A 19,354-nucleotide genomic window follows, 5' to 3' on the forward strand; every position below is an offset into this window, starting at 1 on the left:
ACTGAGTCCAGGAAGCTGTCCTGTTCGGCTGCAAGGCGGTGAAGAAATGCGCGGGAAGCAACAACTTGTTGCCGCGCATGTGGTCCTTAGTCAGCATGTGTGGCACCCATCTTGTGCACACATTCCGGTAGTTCAATGTTTCCGTTAAAATTCTGTGAGCGGTGCTTTGGGAAACCTCAGGAACCAACGTGCAGAGATAATCCAGGGTGATCCGCCGATCTTCACGCATGCTTTGCCAAACCTTCAACACTGTCTCCTGAGAAATTGACGGTCTCCCGCTCTTTTGTTCGTTATCAATTTCGGTCCGACCAGCTGCAAATTATCTACACCGCATACGAACATTTTTGACATCCATGGATGACTCACCATACACTTCCGTCAATTGGCAATGGATTTCAATCGGCGCAGTGCCCTTTGTGTTCAAAAACCGAATAACTTCCCGCAATTCGCACGTGGCTGTAACATCCAATGGGAGCTCCATTTTCAACGGCTGCCAAGCCAAGACTGTATGTCTCAGCGCATCGTGCGCATGTTTACACACAGCGCTTGAAGCACTCTTCATAACAGTGTGACCAACTGCCACACAAACAGAGTTCTGTACTTACAAAAAAAAAAAAAAAAAAAAAAAAAAAAAAAAAAAAAAAAAAGGACGCTTTACTTCTGGGATTACCGTCATACTAAGGAAACGTTAGATTACAAGATTTTAACCAAATTCTGCCTTATTTTAATTGGTGGTATATAGCTTTGGTGGCACATAACTCCAGAGATGAATTCTATGTCGGTGACACTGACATCCTACCACCTGTTAGCAGTTAGAAAATTGTACAGTGGTTTGCTTTAATTAACATAAAACAGAAAAATACTGTTAGACAAAAAATATGTGCCGAATGTGATAAAAAGTTCTCCAAAACTAAGAATACACAAACAAGTTGAAAAAACTGACATGCATTTTTCCGGAAATTATTCATCTCTGAACTAGTAACATGTTTCAAGACGGCAATGGCGAAATGCCAATAAAGACTAGAAGGATAAAAAGAACTGAAATGCACTTAACGGAAAGTATCAGTAAGGGATTGAGTCAAATGAAAAATGGAGAAACTCTTCTATGGATGACAGATTACCTCTTTTCCACATATTGCAGTGCTTTACTAGACATGTCCTATGAGAAGTGGCACGCCACTGCCTTACATCAACCTTTTAAAATGAGTTCTATTATGGAGGTACTATAGCTGAGAGAGAGAGAGAGAGAGAGAGAGAGAGAGAGAGTGTGTGTGTGTGTGTGTGTGTGTGTGTGTGTGTGTGTGTGTGTGTGTGTGTGTGTGTGTGTGTGTGTGTGTGTGTGTGTGTGCGCGCAGTTTTGTTTGGTAGCTTACAGATAAATTATAACTGTGTGCTGGACTAGGACTTGAACCTGGAACATTACCATTTGCTGGCCTTGGTGTCACCTACTGAGCTAATTAGGCAGCAGTACATGAGGGCCACAGCCTTAGTTCTGCTAGTACCAATCTTCATGAAAGGCAAAATTCCAGTTTTGAATTTTGGTCTGTTCATAGTTCTGATCTATAATTAAAATTCTTGAAATTAATACAAAGTTTCTTTCTTTTTCAGCTGCTGCATCAAGACTAGGTAAGCATGCTTTAATCAGTCCTTATACTTAATGTAAATCAGGAGTAAATAGCAGATCATTTTGCAGATGCGGAAATCACTACTAGATGATTAACACTTTCACAAATATTATTACCTGTCTTATACACATTTTTTTCCAAATGAATTACTATTAGAGTTTACATCTTTTCAATATTTGAGTCGCTTAACACTTGCTACACAACAATTAGTTAATAACTTGCTAAGTTCTAGTCCAGTTACAGAAATACCACTCTTTCGACATACATCACTGATGTAGAACATACATTTAAGAAGTTAGTTGAATGGACCAATATGTAGAAGCAAGGCATGTTAAAAATTTGCACTTGCAAAGGGAGACAGACATTCAGAAGTCCACATATCATCAAACAAACTTAGATGATGCATAATGTTTGTTGCACTCATCTGAGTGTAGTGTAATAGTCCTGGGGGTCACACATTAAGTCTTGTTTATAATCTAGCAAATGGGGCTGCTTGTAATGTTGGCCAACAGTAAACATGTTTACAGCCGATTCAAATGCTTTCAGCACGGAAAGGAAATTTTTTAATGGCCCGCATTCCTATCAGTCACCAAAATCCATGGAATAGAGAACATCAAGCAAGTGTGGTAGAAGCCTGAGTACAGGGTGATCAATCCTTAACGCAGCCATCTATTTTATTTTCAAACAAATTGTGGTTCCACCTAAATGGATACTCCAATTCAGAAAATAACAATTATTCAAGTTCTGAAAAGTCTTGACATAAAACATGAGGCACTCCTGTACAATCAAAAAATAAAAGCATGGTGCACTGTTAGTTGTGAGAGAATAACAGGCCTTTCTTTATAGGAAACTATGAAGAGTGACTTCTCAGCAGGACTCTGTGACAGGACATACAGCCAACTTCTCATTACAGAAAATTCATAATATGTTTCAAGGTAGAGTAATTACTAACATCAAGTGGCCTCCTCGTTCCCTGGTTTAAACCCCTGTGATTTTTATCTGTGGGGGGGGGGGGGGGGGGGGTATTAAAAGAGAAGGTGTAAAAGTCAAATCCACATACTTTAAAGGAACTTAAAACTAACATTCATCAAGAAATTGCTATCATTTCTCAGAGATGACTGCATAATGCAATGATCAGTTTCCTAAGCAAATGTCAGAAACATTTGAACACTGAAGGGAGGCATTTCAAGCATCTGCTTCCTTAATATATGTAAATAATCTATTTTTAAGTGTTTATGTTATGTATGTTAAAAATAACTTGCATGACAGACACTGCTTTATTTACTGGGGATGCTCCTGCTGCCCACACAACAGGCACAGCAGCTGGCATCGCCAGCTGGATGCACACTATGAAAGCAGATTTGTTAACAATTGCTCACCCAGTATAATAAGCAGCTGTCTCTGAGCTTGAGATCATGTGAATTGGGGGTAAACACAGACTGCATTAGTGCCATCATTCACATAGTTTTGAAAGGAGTAGTCTAAGACCCCGGGAGTAGACAACATTCCATTAGAACATACTGACAGCCTTCGGAGAGCCAGGCCTAACAAAACTCTACCATCAGGTGAGCAAGATGTATGAGACAGGCGAAATACCCTCAGACTTCAAGAAGAATGGAATTATTCCAATCCCAAAGAAAGCAGGTGTTGACAGATGTGAAAATTACCAGACTATCAGTTAAATAAGCCACGGCTGCAAATTACTAATGCGAATTCTTTACAGACGAATGGAAAAACTGGTCGAAGACGACCTTGGGGAAGATCAGTTTGGATTCCATAGAAATATTGGAACACGTCAGGCAATAGTGTCCCTATGACTTATATTAGAAAATAGATTAAGGAAAGGCAAACCTATGTTTGTAGCATTTGTAGACATAGAGAAAGCTTTTGACAATATTCACTGGAATACACTCTTTCAAATTCTGAAGATAGCAGGGGTAAAATACAGGGAGCAAAGGGCTATTTATAATCTGTACAGAAACCGGATGGCAGTTAAAAGAGTCGAGGGACATGGAAGGGAAGCAGTGGTTGGGAAGGGAGTGAGACAGGGTTGTAGCCTCTACCCGATGTTATTCAATCTGTATACTGAGCAAGCAGTAAAGGAAACAAAAGAAAAATTCGGAGTAGGTATTAAAATCCATGGAGAAGAAATAAAAACTTTGAGGTTCGCCGATGACATTGTAATTGTCGGAGACAGCAAAGGACTTGGAAGAGCAGCTGAACGGAATGGACAGGGTCTTGAAAGAAGGATATAATATGAACATCAACAAAAGCAAAACGAGAATAATGGAATGTAGTCGATTTAAATCAGGTGATGCTGCAGGAATTAGATTGGGAAATGAGACGCTTAAAGTAGTAAATGAGTTTTGCTATTTGGGGAGCAAAATAACTGATTATGGTCAAAGTAGAGAGGATATAAAATGTAGACTGACAATGGCAAGGAAAGCATTTCTGAAGAAGAGAAATTTGTTAACATCGAGTATAGATGTAAGTGTCAGGAAGTCGTTTCTGAAAGTATTTGTATGGAATGTAGCCATGTATGGAAATGAAACATGGACGAGAACTAGTTTGGACAGGAAGAGAATAGAAGCTTTCAAAATGTGGTGCTACAGAAGAATGCTGCAGATTAAATGGGTAGATCACATAACTAATGAGGTGGTATTGAATAGAATTGGAGAGAAGAGAAATTTGTGGCACAGCTTGACTAGAAGAAGGGATCAGTTGGTAGGGCATATTCTGAGGCATCAAGGGGTCACAAATTTAGCATTGGAGGGCAGCGTGGAGGGTAAAAGTCGTAGAGAGAGACCAAGAGATGAATACACTAAGCAGATTCAGAAGGATGTAGGTTGCAGTAGTTACTGGGAGATGAAGAATCTTGCACAGGATAGAGTAGCATGGAGAGCTGCATCAAACCAGTCTCAGGACTGAAGACCACAACAACAGTAATAATAACAACAACAACAATTACTCTCAGAAAACAACACAGAAGGAAAACTTGTAAATTTTGCTGCCATGTGTTGCAGAGATTTTTCATTTCTGGTAAGGTATCTACCCATGAAATGAGGCTTAACTCCACTAGTTTGATTCAGAGTAAAGACGTATATAACGTGAAGAATGTGAAACAATCCTTTAATGTTAGAACAGTGTGTTAATGGTAGGATTCTTGAATCAGTCAGTGATTAAATATAATATTAAGTACCTGGTGGAACGACATAAAATGTAATGGCTATGTAAGTTCAGTTGTAGAGGAGGTGAATAGAGACCATACATGAAACTTATGTGGCCCAATTCTTGGATACAGCTCAAATGCAGGGAATCTCCCAACAGGCCAGGAAAGGAAGACATCAAAGCAATACAGAAGCAAGTTGCTAGGTATGTTATGAAAATGCTCTGTGAGTTTGGATAAGAATTGCTGGAGGGAAGGAGATACTTTTGCAAACCTTTATTGAATAAATTGAGAGAATCAACATTTGTGACATTCTGCAGATCTATTCTGCTGCCCACAAAGATGATCTCACTTAAGGACAAAATACAGAAGATTAATACTCATCGAGCATCAACGTTTTTTTCTTACCTCATTTACGAATGGAACCAGACTAGCAATGGTGCAAAGTACTATCTGTCTAACAGTGACTTCCAGACTATTTATTAGGTATGAAGACAAGCTTATGGTGGCACTGGATATAATGACCTAAGAGATGACTAATGACATGCGAGGGGAATGTTCCCCCTTGATCAAAAATAACTATCTTCAGCTGACAGTTGCAAGCAGTATTTGTAAGTCTTGCTTTGTGTGTCGTAAACAATGGAGACTATGTTGGAGGTGAAGAAAGATGTTTGTTGAGATCTTCTGTTTGCATTGTCTTACCATAGCATTGACTAAACGTTTTAGATGTACATTGTGTCAATAGAGAGATGAGGGGCCTAAAATTTATGACTAAACGTAGTCATTCCTTTTATTGCTGTCAAAAATTTCTATTGCAATAAAAATTTTGGCATTTTTTCATTTTCAAGCATCAAATCATGATGGATCACAGCTCCCAGCAATCTGAATGCAAATATGTACAGTGATATGGAGGGGCTTTCAGAATGTTAGTTACACTTGGATGTGCACAACGGTGGCAATTGCACATTAAGAACATTCCATTCACAATCATGTTGGATGGATGAACTTCACCTCAATCAAGATGTAATTGCTACAAGTGCTGTAAGAATAGCTTTCATCTTAGCATTGCTAGGCTCAGAAGCACCAGTCGATAGAAAATAGATGCTATTGTAGACAGAACATTACACTTGTTACCCATTGAGCATTGATGACTCTTCAGCTGCACATTGCACAGAAATGTGTCGAGCAAGGGTGCCAAAAGATTCCTAACATTGTTGTAGCTTCTTCACCAGTGAGACAGCAAGGCAGCAAGGTTTCTCTGCCCTGCAGTGGAATTTGTTCCATTACCTTTTGACTATTGGAACATCTTTTCCTCAGTGGAAAGAGAGCAACATTTCATAATAATGGAAAGTAAATCTGGTTGGATAGTGTGACAACCATCAAGATATCATTGAGGCATACTCCAGTAGAAGTGGCAGGAGATCCATCAAATACTGCCCTCAACTTCATAGCAGAGCTGCATTGCTTGAAGCCAATATGGTGTGGAAGGTGAAACTTTGGACCAACAATATCCTCCATGTGTCGTAGATCAGATTAGTCTTTCACAACTGCAACATTTCCCTTTTCAGATTCTGTTGCCTTCTAAATCTCTTCTGAAGATGCACCAGTCTTAGAGAGGTCAGTTGTAATAATTCATGTAGGGGTTTACAGTCATGCTTCACTGGTAATCTAACCAAAAATCTCTCAGTTTCGTCTCTAGTTATGTAGTGTTGAAACTGTGCCTCACACAGTTTATCCTGCTTACTTACAGTTTTGGTAGATAGTTCCTCTACTTCCGAAAATCTTTGCAGTTTGACATCTAGGTTGTCATCTCTAAAAAAAATCTGTGGAGACTAGCACGAGGCATGTTGCATGAAGCAGAAGGAATCCCACCAGACAAAATCCAGCCAATTTTCATTTCAATCATTGCTGGATGATGTGGTTTCCCCAAACTTTCTGTAGGAAAGGAACGTGCAACATTCTTCTTAATGACACAGGCACTACAATATTGTATTAATCCACTGGTATCTGGCTGCCTCACTTCAATTAAAATGTCCTCCCCGGAACAGTAATTACAAGTGTAAGAGTGCAGGTTGTGATGCAGGAATGATGATATATGGAAGTTTGGGTCTGGCTTTGAGTCGCACACGGATAGCTGAAGTGTTTAAAGTGACCGCTTGCTTAAAGTGGGAAATCTGGGTTCAAGACCTGGTTCAGCACAAATTTTCGTTGTTGTCATTCGCTTACACGGTTGATAGTTGTTCACATGTGCAACTGCAAATACATTTCATGTATCTAACACAAAAACCGTTATGCATGAAAGACAGTTCAAGGTTAGAGGTATACAACACTAAGACTACAAAGGCATTTTTTAAGCCATTCATAAGAAATAACTGGTTACTTTGTTACTGTTTCAGTTTCTCTGCCATGCCCTTAGATATAAAAGATTGTTGGCTCGCGCTGTCTAGCAGTACTGTACAATATTGCTTGTACTCATGCTTTCTGTAATGTTGCCAACTGCTGTTGCCAACAAAGCATTACAGTTCATACTAGGTCAGCAGAGGGGTAGTGTGGAACCACTCCATAGATTTCCTTTTTGTCTCTTGTTCAAAATGATAAGCCCATGTTTCATAGCCAGTGATGAAGTTCAACAAAAAATCATCATGATCACCCTCTAATGTGCAAGCTTTATGATCTTTCGTTAGGTGGTGAGGAACCCAGCGGGCACTCCTTTGAGTACCCCAACTGGAGGACGAGTGTTTCAGCACTACCAACAGAGACATCCAGTTGTGCAGTGAGGTGTTTGATTGTAAGCCATTTATCACCTCGAATGAGTGTGTCCGCACATTCCAACATTGCAGGAGTCACAGCTGGCACACAGATCATCTGACAGATTTGTGTGACCTTGTTGTCATAATGAGAGACTTCTTGCCCAACAATTCATTGTGCTTCTTTTTTCACTACCAGGTCTCCATAACATTCTGCCAACACCTATGAATATCTGTGATGCCCTGGCTTCCTGCTAAAAGAAGAGAATTTTGGCTTTAATCCAATTCCTCTGAGATTATATTTGTATGTTCAAATGCTGACGAAAATGTAAATTCTTCCTTTTTGGAATGCATGTTGTCTACCATTTATGATGCCATTTCTTTCTAAATATGAGATAAATCTAGTGTATATTATTTTTTCAATAACTGAGAAAATAATAAGGTACTTACCAAATACAAACTTCACTGGGCTGAGGGAACAAACACTAGTTGTAGAATTCCACACACAAAGCAAACAAAGAAACTGCACTGGCATTCTATGTTATTCATTATTAGTTATGAATAATAAATACATATTTGCAGAGAGGAATTATCCCTTTATCTGTGAAAAATTTATTCATGAATAAACTTCTTTGAGTGATCTACAAATCTGAATAATTTCATTGGAAAATCCAGGAGGGAATGTAACATATTGTGAAAAGGAAAGTTGTTACTCACCATATACTGGAGATGCTGAGTCGCAGATAGGCACAACAGAAAGACACTCACAAATACAGCTTACAGGCTGTAATGCCTTCGTCAAATGCACTTCTTTCCTCTTTCAGCTCAGTGAACATAACCAACTTTTAACGAGACCTATTAGTTACTTTGCTCAATTTACTCATGGGAGCCTACAGTGTTCCTGGACGAAGTTTTTTGTCAGTTATAAACAATGTTGACAGTTACAATCAATTGTTGTGTTGTACAATATAAACATTCTTCATTTGATGTGTCCAAAATGCGTCTCGGTGTCAGTGCAGTTTTAGATGCAGACCAGACATGAGCATTATTTCAATATCTATTCATTCACACATGTTCACAGTGCCATACCTAAATCAATTGCACCTTCAGTAGCATTCAGTGTTTGATTATCACTTTCATCTTCATTGCCGGTAATATTAATCAGTCAGTGTGGTAATATTTGATGAATACCAGTTATTCAGCATATACACTCTCCATAGAAAACATGGAAAATTGGCAGCTAAAAAGAAACTTTGGTTCTAAATGCATTCTGACACTTCCCAGACCCATTAGTTTTGTTACATTGTGGTGAAGTTCTATAGAGTCCATGTTTCCTTAGCCTTGTGGCAGGGCGACTTGCCTGTTGCCTGGTACTGTCACGTGATACCAAGTGTGGAAACAGCTGACCATGTGCTCTGCTGTGTGTGTGGAAAGTGAGTGATGTACACAAATGCTACTCGATGTCAACTGACCATGTGGGTCTAATCAGATGATGCTTTACAAAGTGTGGAAGCTTCTGACCTCCAACTTCCGTGATAAGGTGAGAACATCCAACACCTTGTTCACCATTCCTGGTTTCAGCCCTTCAACCACTTTCTGTAAGCACTCACTACAGTTGCTCCCAAATACAGGAGTCTGGCACAGTTCCAGGTTCTCTAAACTTTCTGAGTAGTGTTTCACAGTAAGAATCTCTCTTTCCTCCAGTGATTCTCATCTGAGTTCACAGAGCATTTCCATAACACTTGCGTGTTGATCGTGCCTACTGGTAACAAATCTGATGGCACACCTCTGAATTATTTGAATGCCGTACATTTGTTTGTCATGGTGGGCATCCCAAACATTCAAGCAGTACTGAAGAATGGATTGCACAAGTGTTAAGTACATGGTCTCCTTTACAGATGAACTACACTTTTCTAGGTTTCTTCAATAAACCAAAGTTGACCAGTCGCTTTCCCTACAAGCGACCTTATATGCTCGTTCCATTTCATGTCACTTTGCAAAGTTATGCCTAGCTATTTAATCAATGTGACTGTGTCAAGAAGCAGAACACTAATACCGTATTCGAACATTACAGGATTGTTTTTCCTACTCATCTATGTCAACTTAAAATTTTCTGCATTTAGAGCAAACTGTCATTTGTCACACCAGATAGAAATGCTGTTCAATTCCTTCTACAGTTACTCAAAGATGACACTTTCCCTTTCCCTACAGCATTGTGCTGACAACAAGTGAAAGTAAGTAAGTTAGTGCTTTTACACAGTTCAGTAGTGTAGCTCGTCTAGCTAGGAGACTACTCTGGCTGTGGCAGGGGAGAGCGACTTCGCGGTGTCACTGATCGACAATGCACACGCACGTGCTGCCGGCCTGGCGGGCTACCACGGCGTGCTGAGTGTGACACCAACGCACCTGGTGCTGCGTGACCCCTTCCTGGAGGAGGTCCGTATGCGCATCGACTGGCGTCAGCTGCACCAGTGCCACGTGGCCGCCGCCACCAACCCTAGTGACGAGAATCGCATCTGCGTCCTACATACCAGCAGGTGAGTTTCAGCCATCTCCCATAAGATAATTGTTTTCAAGAATAGAGTGATTATGTAGTAGTGGACTGCTTCATAAATGCACTCTACAGTTTAAAAGTATCCAACAACTTTTAGTGCACATTAATGAGAGATGTATCCAGTCTACCTTTGTAATGGCTTGGGCTCTTGGGGACACTTTCAGTGAGCTGTCTGCATGTCTGTGGAGGATTGGTTCATTCTTCCTCAAGAGCTGAAACCAGAGAAAGTAGTGAGGTTGGTCTCTGGGGTCTGGAGCAAGGTCAACCTTTTAACTTGTCCCAAAGATGCTGCATTGAGTTCAGGTTAGATTTTGGGCAGGTCAGTCCAGTTCTGGGACATTGTTATCCACAAACTATTGCCTCGCAGATGCTGCATAGTGCATTACGAAAGGGCGCGTTGTATTACTGACACAAATAGTTACCATCTCCGAACTGTTCCTCTACTATGCATAGTACATAATGTGTTCGTATCCTTGGGAATTTAGCATTTTCTTAAGTGCAAAGTGAAAGGCAAATCTAGGTTGATAGCATTTGTAGACTTAGAGAATGCTTTTGACAGTGTAGACTGGAATATTGTCTTTGAAATTCTGAAAATAGCAGGAGTAAACTACAGGGAGTGAAAGGCTATTTACAATATGCACAGAAATCAAGGCAGCAGTTAAGACTCAAGGGCCATGAAGAGGTCACAGTGATTGAGAAGGGAGTGAGGCAGTGTTGTAGCCTATCCGAGATGTTGTTCATTCCGTGCATTGCGCAAGCACTAAAGGAAATCAAAGAAAAATTTGATTAAGGAATTAAAGTTCAGGGAGAAGAAATAAAATTTTGAGATTTGTCGATGACATTGTAGTTCTGTCGGAGGCCACAAAGATGGATAGTGTCTTGTAAGGTGGATATAAGATGAACATCAACAAAAGCAAAACAAGGATAATGCAATGTAGTGCAATTAAACCAGGTGATGCTGAGGGTATTACATTAGGAAACAAGACACTTAAAGTAGTAGATGAGTTTTGTTATTTCGCCAGTAGAATAATTGATGATGGCCGAAGTAGATAGGATGTAAAATGTAGATTGGCAAATGGCAAGAAAAGCGTTTCTGCAGAAGAGCAATTTGTTAACATTGAGTATACACTGAAGAGACCAGTAGCCTGGCCTAATATCATGTAGGGCCGCCACAAGCATGCAGAAGTGCCACAACATGAGATGGCATGGACTCGATTAATGTATGAAGTAGTGCTGGAAGGAATTGACACCACGAATCCTGCAGGGCTGTCCATAAATCTCTAACAGTACAAGAGGATGTAGATCTCTTCTGAACAGCACGTTGCAAGGCATCCCAGATATGCGCAATAGTGTTCATATCTAGGGAGTTTGGTGGCTAGCAGAAGTGTTTAAACAAACAAAAGTGTTCCTGGAGCCATTCTGTAGCAATTCTGGATGTGTGGGGTGTCGAGTTGTCCTTGTGGGATTGTGCAAGTCTGTTGGAAGGAACAATGGACAATTATGGATGCAGGTGATCAAACAGGATGCTTACGTACGTGTCACATGTCAAAGTCATGTCTAGACTGTAGTAACCACAACCAACAGCGGGAACGCCTTAGGCTGCGGATCGGAGCCGCCAGGCCGGGAAGCCGTCGGCGGTGGAGCACGCACCACCGGGTAAACACAGGATGAGCCGGACGACAGACCAACGACAACTGACAACAACCGACCACGACCGACTATGAGCGACACAACAAGGAAGAGATAAACAACGGAGGCTTGTGGAAACCACAACACCAAACATAAATCCACTCGTAACCAGAGCCAGGCAAATGCAACAACGAGCAACGACCAGAACGCAGTACCGCTGAGATAGAAACGAAATCCAGAGCAAGTACCAGACTGGCTGGACTAGGTCTTTTTATTTTATTAATTGTGATTTCATTCCCATTCCCCATATGGGCAGAGGAGGGCTGTCAGCGGCACAATCCGCCGCTCTTCATCTGATTGACACTACAACTAAAACAAGAATAAAATGATACATACATAAGGAGATAAAAAAGGGGGAACATAAAACGGAGTAAGCGGAGAAAACGGAGGTAAAATATACACTGACATGGAGACGTTCATGGGGGACAGTTAAAAAAAAAAGTCACCAGAAAGTTCATAAAACACAATTGGCAGTTCTTAAAATACAGAGAAGACACTGAATGCGCAGGCACAGGTTAAAAATCGTTAAAAATCGGCCACAGTAGTAAAAACACTCTGGAACAACACACTTAAAACCCACTTAAAACCCACTTCGAGCACACACTACGAACAATAAAACTGCCAGGTGGGACCTGCCGAGGGAAAAAGAGAGTATGGAAAAGGAGGGGAGAGCAAGGGGCAGCTGTGGAAGCGGCGGGATGAAGAGAGGAGGGGCATCAGTGGGTTCACGAAGAGGCAGGGGACACGTGGGGTGGGAGAGGAAGAGGGAAGACAGGGCAGGAGGGAGCACAGAGACACTGGAAGGAGGCGCAAGAGATGGAGGGGAGTAGGAGGGGGAAGTCACTCAGGAGGAGGGAGAGGGAGGAAAGGGAGCCCAGCGGAGGAGGCAGGAAGAAGGGGTTAGAGTTGGTAAGAAGGGTAGATGTCAGGACGAAGCACATCATCCAGGAGTGGTAGACGGTGGGTGTTGCGAAAGGAGATGGAGGGTGTGGAGATGGAAAGAGGGTGGGACACAACGGTAAAGGCACGGCAACTGGTTGGGGGTTGAGATGCTGTGAGAAACCAGGGGGTGAGGGGGATCAAGGTGGCGGACAATATAGTGTGTGCGGATGTGTTCAAGGAAAAGGAGAAGGTGGGGGAAGGGGATGAGGTCGTAGAGGATGCGTGTGGGGGACGGAAGGCGGATGCAGAAGGCGAGGAGGAGCGCATGGCGTTCGAGGATTTGGAGGGCTTGATAGAACCGGGGAGGGGCGGAAATCCAAGCGACACTGGCATAACAGAGGATGGGGCGGATCAAGGATTTGTAGGTGTGAAGGATGGTGGAAGGATGCAGATCCGACGTCCGGCCGGACAGGAGTTTCAGGAGATGGAGGCGGTTGTGAGCTTTGTTTTGGATGGCAAGGAGATGGGGAGTCCAGGTGAGGTGGCAGTTGAGTGTGAGGCCAAGGTATTTGAGGGTAGGAGTGAGGTGGATAGGACGGCCATAAATGGTGCAGTAGAAATCATGGAGGCGGAAGGAGGGGGTGGTGTGGCCTATGATGATCGCCTAGGTCTTAGAGGGATTAACATGGAGGAACCACTGGTTGCACCAAGCGGTGAATTGGTCAAGGTAGGTTTGGAGGGTACATTGGGACCGTTGAAGGGTAGGATAAAGGGCTAGGAAGGCGGTGTCATCAGCGAACTGGAGAAGATGAACAGGAGGGGGAGGTTTGGGCATATCAGCAGTGTACAGGAGATAGAGGAGAGGGGAAAGGACAGAACCTTGGGGCACGCCGGCAGAAGGGTAGAAAGTATGGGAATTGGAATTGTGGATAGTCACATAGGACGGACGATGGGAGAGGAAGCAAGCAACGAGATAGACAAAGTTGATGGGGAGAGCATAGGTCTGAAGTTTGAAGAGGAGCGCAGGATGCCAGACACGGTCATAGGCGTTCTGGAGATCAAGGGAAACAAAGATAGCGGAGCGATGGGAGTTAAGTTGGAGGGAAAGAAGATTGGTAAGGTTAAGCAGCTGGTCGTCGATGGAGAAAGAAGGCCGGAAGCCACATTGGGTAAGAGGAAGGAGGCGGTGCTGGTTAAGGTGGCGGTGAATACGGCGAGAGAGGATGGCCTCGTAGACCTTACTGAACACTGAGGTGAGGCAGATTGGACGATAGGAAGAGGTATCAGAGGGGGGTTTGTTAGGTTTAGGGAACAGCAGGACACAGGAAGTCTTCCACAGGTCAGAGTAAAATCCAGTGGAGAGGAGGACATTGTACAGGGTAGCAAGGACCAACAGGAAGGATGGAGGGGATTCCTTGAGGTGACGGTAGGTGACGCCATCATGACCAGGGGCGGTTTTGCGTTTGGAGCGGAGGGCAAGTGTGATGTCTTGTATGGTGATGGGTGTGTTGATGTCTAAGGGGGGGGGGGGGGGCGGCAACCGATCCAAGTACTGGAAGCTAGGGGCGAACGAGCGGGGGGACAGAGGTGTCAGTGTGGTCAAGGACGGTGGGGGATAGGGAGTAATCAAAATGGGGATCTTCAGGAATGGAGAAGACCTCGGATAGGTGGGAAGCAAAATGGTTAGCCTTACTGAGGTTGTCAGGAAAGGGTCGATCGTCATGGAGGATGGCGTAATGTGGAGTGGGATGGCTAGCAGTAAGGTGGTGGAAGGCTGACCAGTACTTGGAGGAGTTGACAGGGAGGGTGGAGTTGAGGCGTGTGCATGTCTGGCGCCAGTCCCGGCATTTCTTTGCTGTAAGGAGGTTCCGTATACGTCGCTGTAATTGCCGGTGGCGGGTGAGAGTATCCCGGTCAGGAGCGCGGAGGAAGGAGCGGTAGAGCCTGTGGGATTCACGCAGGAGGAGGACGGCCTGTGGAGGAAGCGTAGGGCGGTGAGGGTGGATGAGTTTGGTAGGGACATGAGCCTCCACAGCGTCGGTGATGGTCTTCTGAAGGAAGGAAGAGGCATGGATGATGTCATCAGGGTGGTGAAAACTGGACTAGGGCAGAGCGGGTCCCTATATACGAAACCAGAGGGAGCTTCTATTGGCCACTGTCTGCACGTGGCTTAGCAGTGGCGCCCTCGCTGCACGAGAGCCGCTGCGCGGAATAGCTGCAGCGGAGGCGGAGCCCTCTATCGGCTGACCACGTCCATTGGTTCTGCGGCGTGTTCAACTTCTGCGGCGGAAGGTACTAGATAGACGTATCAGGGGTCCCATATAACTTCAACTGCATAAGCCCCACACCATTATAGAGCCTCCACCAGCTTGAACAGTTTCCTGCTGATATGCAGGGTCCATGGATTCACGAGGTTGTCTCCATACCTGTAAACGTCCATCCACTTGATACAATTTGAAACGAGACTCGTCTGACCAGGCAACACGTTTTCAGTCATTAATAGTCTAATGTTGGTATTGACGGGCCCAGGTGAGGCGTGTAGCTTTGTCTTGTGCAGTCATCAAGGGTACGTGAGTGGGCCTTCGGCTCCAAAAGCCCATATCGACGATATTTCATTGAATGGTTCGCACGCTGATGCTTTTTATGGACTAGCGTTGAAATCTGCAGCAATTTGTGGAAGGATTACACTTTTTTCAAGTTGGACGATTCTCTTCAGTCGTCTTCGGTCCCATTCTTGCAGGATCTTTTCCCGGTCACGAGCAGTGTCGGTGATTTGATGTTTTACTGGATTCCTGACATTCACGGTGCATTCGTGAAATGATTGTACGGGAAAATCTCCACTTCATCGTTACCTCGGAAACGCTGTGTCCCATTGCTCATTCGCTGACTATAACAACGCATTCAAACTCACGTAAATTTTAATAACCTGCCATTGTAGCAGCAGATACCTATCTAACAACTGCGCCAGGCACTTCTCTTATTTAGGCGTTGCCAATTGCAGCGCTGTGTTCTGCCTGTTTACTTATCTCTGTATTTGAATACTCATGCCAGTACCTGTTTCTTTGGCGCTTCAGTGTAGAGTTAAGTATTAGTCTAGGATTTATCTGGTGTGTATCCATGTATGGAAGTGAAACATGGACGATAAACAGTTTAGGTAAGATGAAAATACATGCTTTCAAAATGTGGTGTTACAGAATAATGCTGACGATTAGATGGGTAGATAACGTAACTAATGAGGAGGTACAGAACAGAATATGGGAGAAAAGGAATTTGTGGCACAACCTGACAAGAGAAGGGATCGTTTGATGACAATGAATAAATTAAGCAAACTCAGGAGGATATAAGTTGCAGCAGTTATTCGGAGATGAAGAACCCTGCATAGGATAGAGAAGCATGGAGAGCTGGATCTAACCAGTCTTCAGAGTGAAGGCGTGTTGTGCACAGTGACTTCAGATTGAAATTATGATTCTAATTAGTACTTCGGAATTGAAAGGCATAAAACAAAATAGTGATTTTTAATGTTTACAGAAGATGAGTCCTTTCAGGGAAGGGACATTTCAGTGCAGCAAGTTCAACTGAGAGTCCAAGTGGCCACAGACGATTTGCATAGCACTATCCAGAAAATTAAAAGGGAAAGCAAGTTATGGGAATCTGGCGGAGAAAGGAAATTTGTAACTCCAAATAAAAAACGTAAACACAAAACAGTCATATTCTTCTATAGTTTTGATGAGGCCGTTGTTAGGAGGATTGTTCACAACTTTTCTGTGTCCGAAAAACGAGTGCTAACAGTGGAAGGAATTAGAAGCTGAAAGAGGGTATAGATTTTCATGGTAACGATACTAGTGTAAGGAGGTTATCAAAGAAATTCGGTTTCCGCTGGAAAAGGACAATCATACTGTCAGAGAGAAGTGACGTCCAAGAAAAAAGAATTGCTTATTTGAAGCAATATAGAAAATTAGGAAAACAAATATATTTTTACGCTGATGAAACTTTTCATTTTATCATCACACGTAATTGGGAAAACGTGGAACGAAAATACAACTCGGTTTCTTCAAACCTATATCAAGGGGACGACACCTATTAATAACTCACGCAGGCGGTAAAAATAGCGTAATTTCCTAATGGGCTTATCATGTGGAAGTCAAACCAAGCAACGGGAGATAATACGATCACAAGAACTACCGCAGTTACCAAAAAAATCATTGACAGAAAAGGTGATTCCCAATTTAAAACTTAAAAACACTTACTAATTATTAACTATGCTCCGTATCACACGTTAAAATAAAGGTCCAGAGTGTAATTCTACTAAAACAGGATATCAGAAAGTGGCTAACAACGGAAAGTATTCCATTTCGGATGACTTGCAGAAACTTATTTCGTATGAGCTCGTTCGAAGAACCGAGCCAAGGCCCATAGAGTAATCCATTGATGACATCCTACAAATTTATGGTCACGTTGAGTTACGCCTTGCTCCTTACCACCCAGAATTAAACCAAACAGAGAATATTTGTTCTATTGTGAAAGTTTGGGTAGCTTCTAAGAACGTTCTGTCCAACGTAACATTTGTGCAACGAGAAATTTAATTCAGTGAATAAGAAAGACTGGATTCCGTTGTGTGAACATGTTAAAAAGAAGTGAGCGAGAATATATGTAGCAAGAAATCTCTTTCGATTATGAAATACACTCCTGGAAATGGAAAAAAGAACACATTGACACCGGTGTGTCAGACCCACCATACGTGCTCCGGACACTGCGAGAGGGCTGTACAAGCAATGATCACACGCACGGCACAGCGGACACACCAGGAACCGCGGTGTTGGCCGTCGAATGGCGCTAGCAGCGCAGCATTTGTGCACCGCCGCCGTCAGTGTCAGCCAGTTTGCCGTGGCATACGGAGCTCCATCGCAGTCTTTACCACTGGTAGCATGCCGCGACAGCGTGGACGTGAACCGTATGTGCAGCTGACGGACTTTGAGCGAGGGCGTATAGTGGGCATGCGGGAAGCCGGGTGGACGTACCGCCGAATTTCTCAACACGTGGGGCGTGAGGTCTCCACAGTACATCGATGTTGTCGCCAGTGGTCGGCGGAAGGTGCACGTGCCCGTCGACCTGGGACCGGACCGCAGTGACGCACGGATGCACGCCAAGACCTTAGGATCCTACGCAGTGCCGTAGGGGACCGCACCGCCACTTCCCAGCGAATTAGGGACACTGTTGCTCCTGGGGTATCGGCGAGGACCATTCGCAACCGTCTCCATGAAGCTGGGCTACGGTCCCGCACACCGTTAGGCCGTCTTCCGCTCACGCCCCAACATCGTGCAGCCCGCCTCCAGTGGTGTCGCGACAGGCGTGAATGGAGGGAGGAATGGAGACGTGTCGTCTTCAGCGATGAGAGTCGCTTCTGCCTTGGTGCCAATGATGGTCGTATGCGTGTTTGGCGCCGTGCAGGTGAGCGCCACAATCAGGACTGCATACGACCGAGGCACACAGGGCCAACACCCGGCATCATGGTGTGGGGAGCGATCTCCTACATTGGCCGTACACCTCTGGTGATCGTCGAGGGGACACTGAATAGTGCACGGTACATCCAAACCGTCATCGAACCCATCGTTCTACCATTCCTAGACCGGCAAGGGAACTTGCTGTTCCAACAGGACAATGCACGTCCGCATGTATCCCGTGCCACCCAACGTGCTCTAGTAGGTGTAAGTCAACTACCCTGGCCAGCAAGATCTCCGCATCTGTCCCCTATTGAGCATGTTTGGGACTGGATGAAGCGTCGTCTCACGCGGTGTGCACGTCCAGCACGAACGCTGGTCCAACTGAGGCGCCAGGTGGAAATGGCATGGCAAGCCGTTCCACAGGACTACATCCAGCATCTCTACGATCGTCTCCATGGGAGAATAGCAGCCTGCATTGCTGCGAAAGGTGGATATACACTGTACTAGTGCCGACATTGTGCATGCTCTGTTGCCTGTGTCTATGTGCCTGTGGTTCTGTCAGTGTGATTATGTGATGTATCTGACCCCAGGAATGTGTCAATAAAGTTTCCCCTTCCTGGGACAATGAATTCACGGTGTTCTTATTTCAATTTCCAGGAGTGTAGATAAAATAATGATAAGTTTAGGTAGCGTAGGCAGTGACGGCGAAGGTGATTATAGTGATTCTCACTTTGGAGACAGAGAACTGCAAGCAGTAACTGAGTTTCTAATGGTGATGGAAGGTGAGATTTTAAATTTCACATTCAGCACAATCAATATATTATCGACGTCACTGACCCACTCGATGTGGTTGGAGGCTGATTCATACACAAGCACAGCTGGGTTTCCCCAGGCGCGAATTGCTTACATGTGTGCCCTCCCTCCCTACCACCACTCGCGTAAGCCAGTTTACGTGTGGAAACACCCTACTTTTTCAGTCATGCCAACTGACGCGTAAGTTACGAAAGTCAAAATGTGTTGAACTTCCTTGCACGATGTCGCTTGCCCCACCATCGCCTGCAAGCTTCAGCAACTTCAGATACGTGGATCAGATCTCATTTTTCTCTGGTTCGTTCGACAGCATAGATCTAGAATTGCTCAACTAAGTAAATACATACTTTCAAAAGTTGCAGAATTTTTTTTTAAACGAATATCATCCTAGCATTCAGCGGTCCCTTATCACTTACTAACGCTCAATACTGTAAAGGCCT

At 43.8% G+C, this 19,354-nt stretch overlaps 1 protein-coding gene across 3 annotated transcripts in view; it reads left to right on the top strand.

The window, feature by feature from the left end:
• The window catches only part of LOC126272280 (uncharacterized), a 719,890-nt gene that overhangs the window by 685,749 nt on the left and 14,787 nt on the right, over positions 1-19,354 (top strand). For all 3 annotated transcript variants that reach the window (XM_049975035.1, XM_049975034.1, XM_049975038.1), the window contains 2 exons: positions 1,609-1,626; positions 9,847-10,075. In XM_049975035.1, the coding sequence (XP_049830992.1) occupies positions 1,609-1,626; positions 9,847-10,075 (247 nt within the window). The remainder of the gene's footprint in view (positions 1-1,608; positions 1,627-9,846; positions 10,076-19,354) is intronic.

The sequence above is a fragment of the Schistocerca gregaria genome, chromosome 5, assembly GCF_023897955.1.
Source record: "Schistocerca gregaria isolate iqSchGreg1 chromosome 5, iqSchGreg1.2, whole genome shotgun sequence".
Taxonomy (NCBI): Eukaryota; Metazoa; Arthropoda; class Insecta; order Orthoptera; family Acrididae; genus Schistocerca; species Schistocerca gregaria.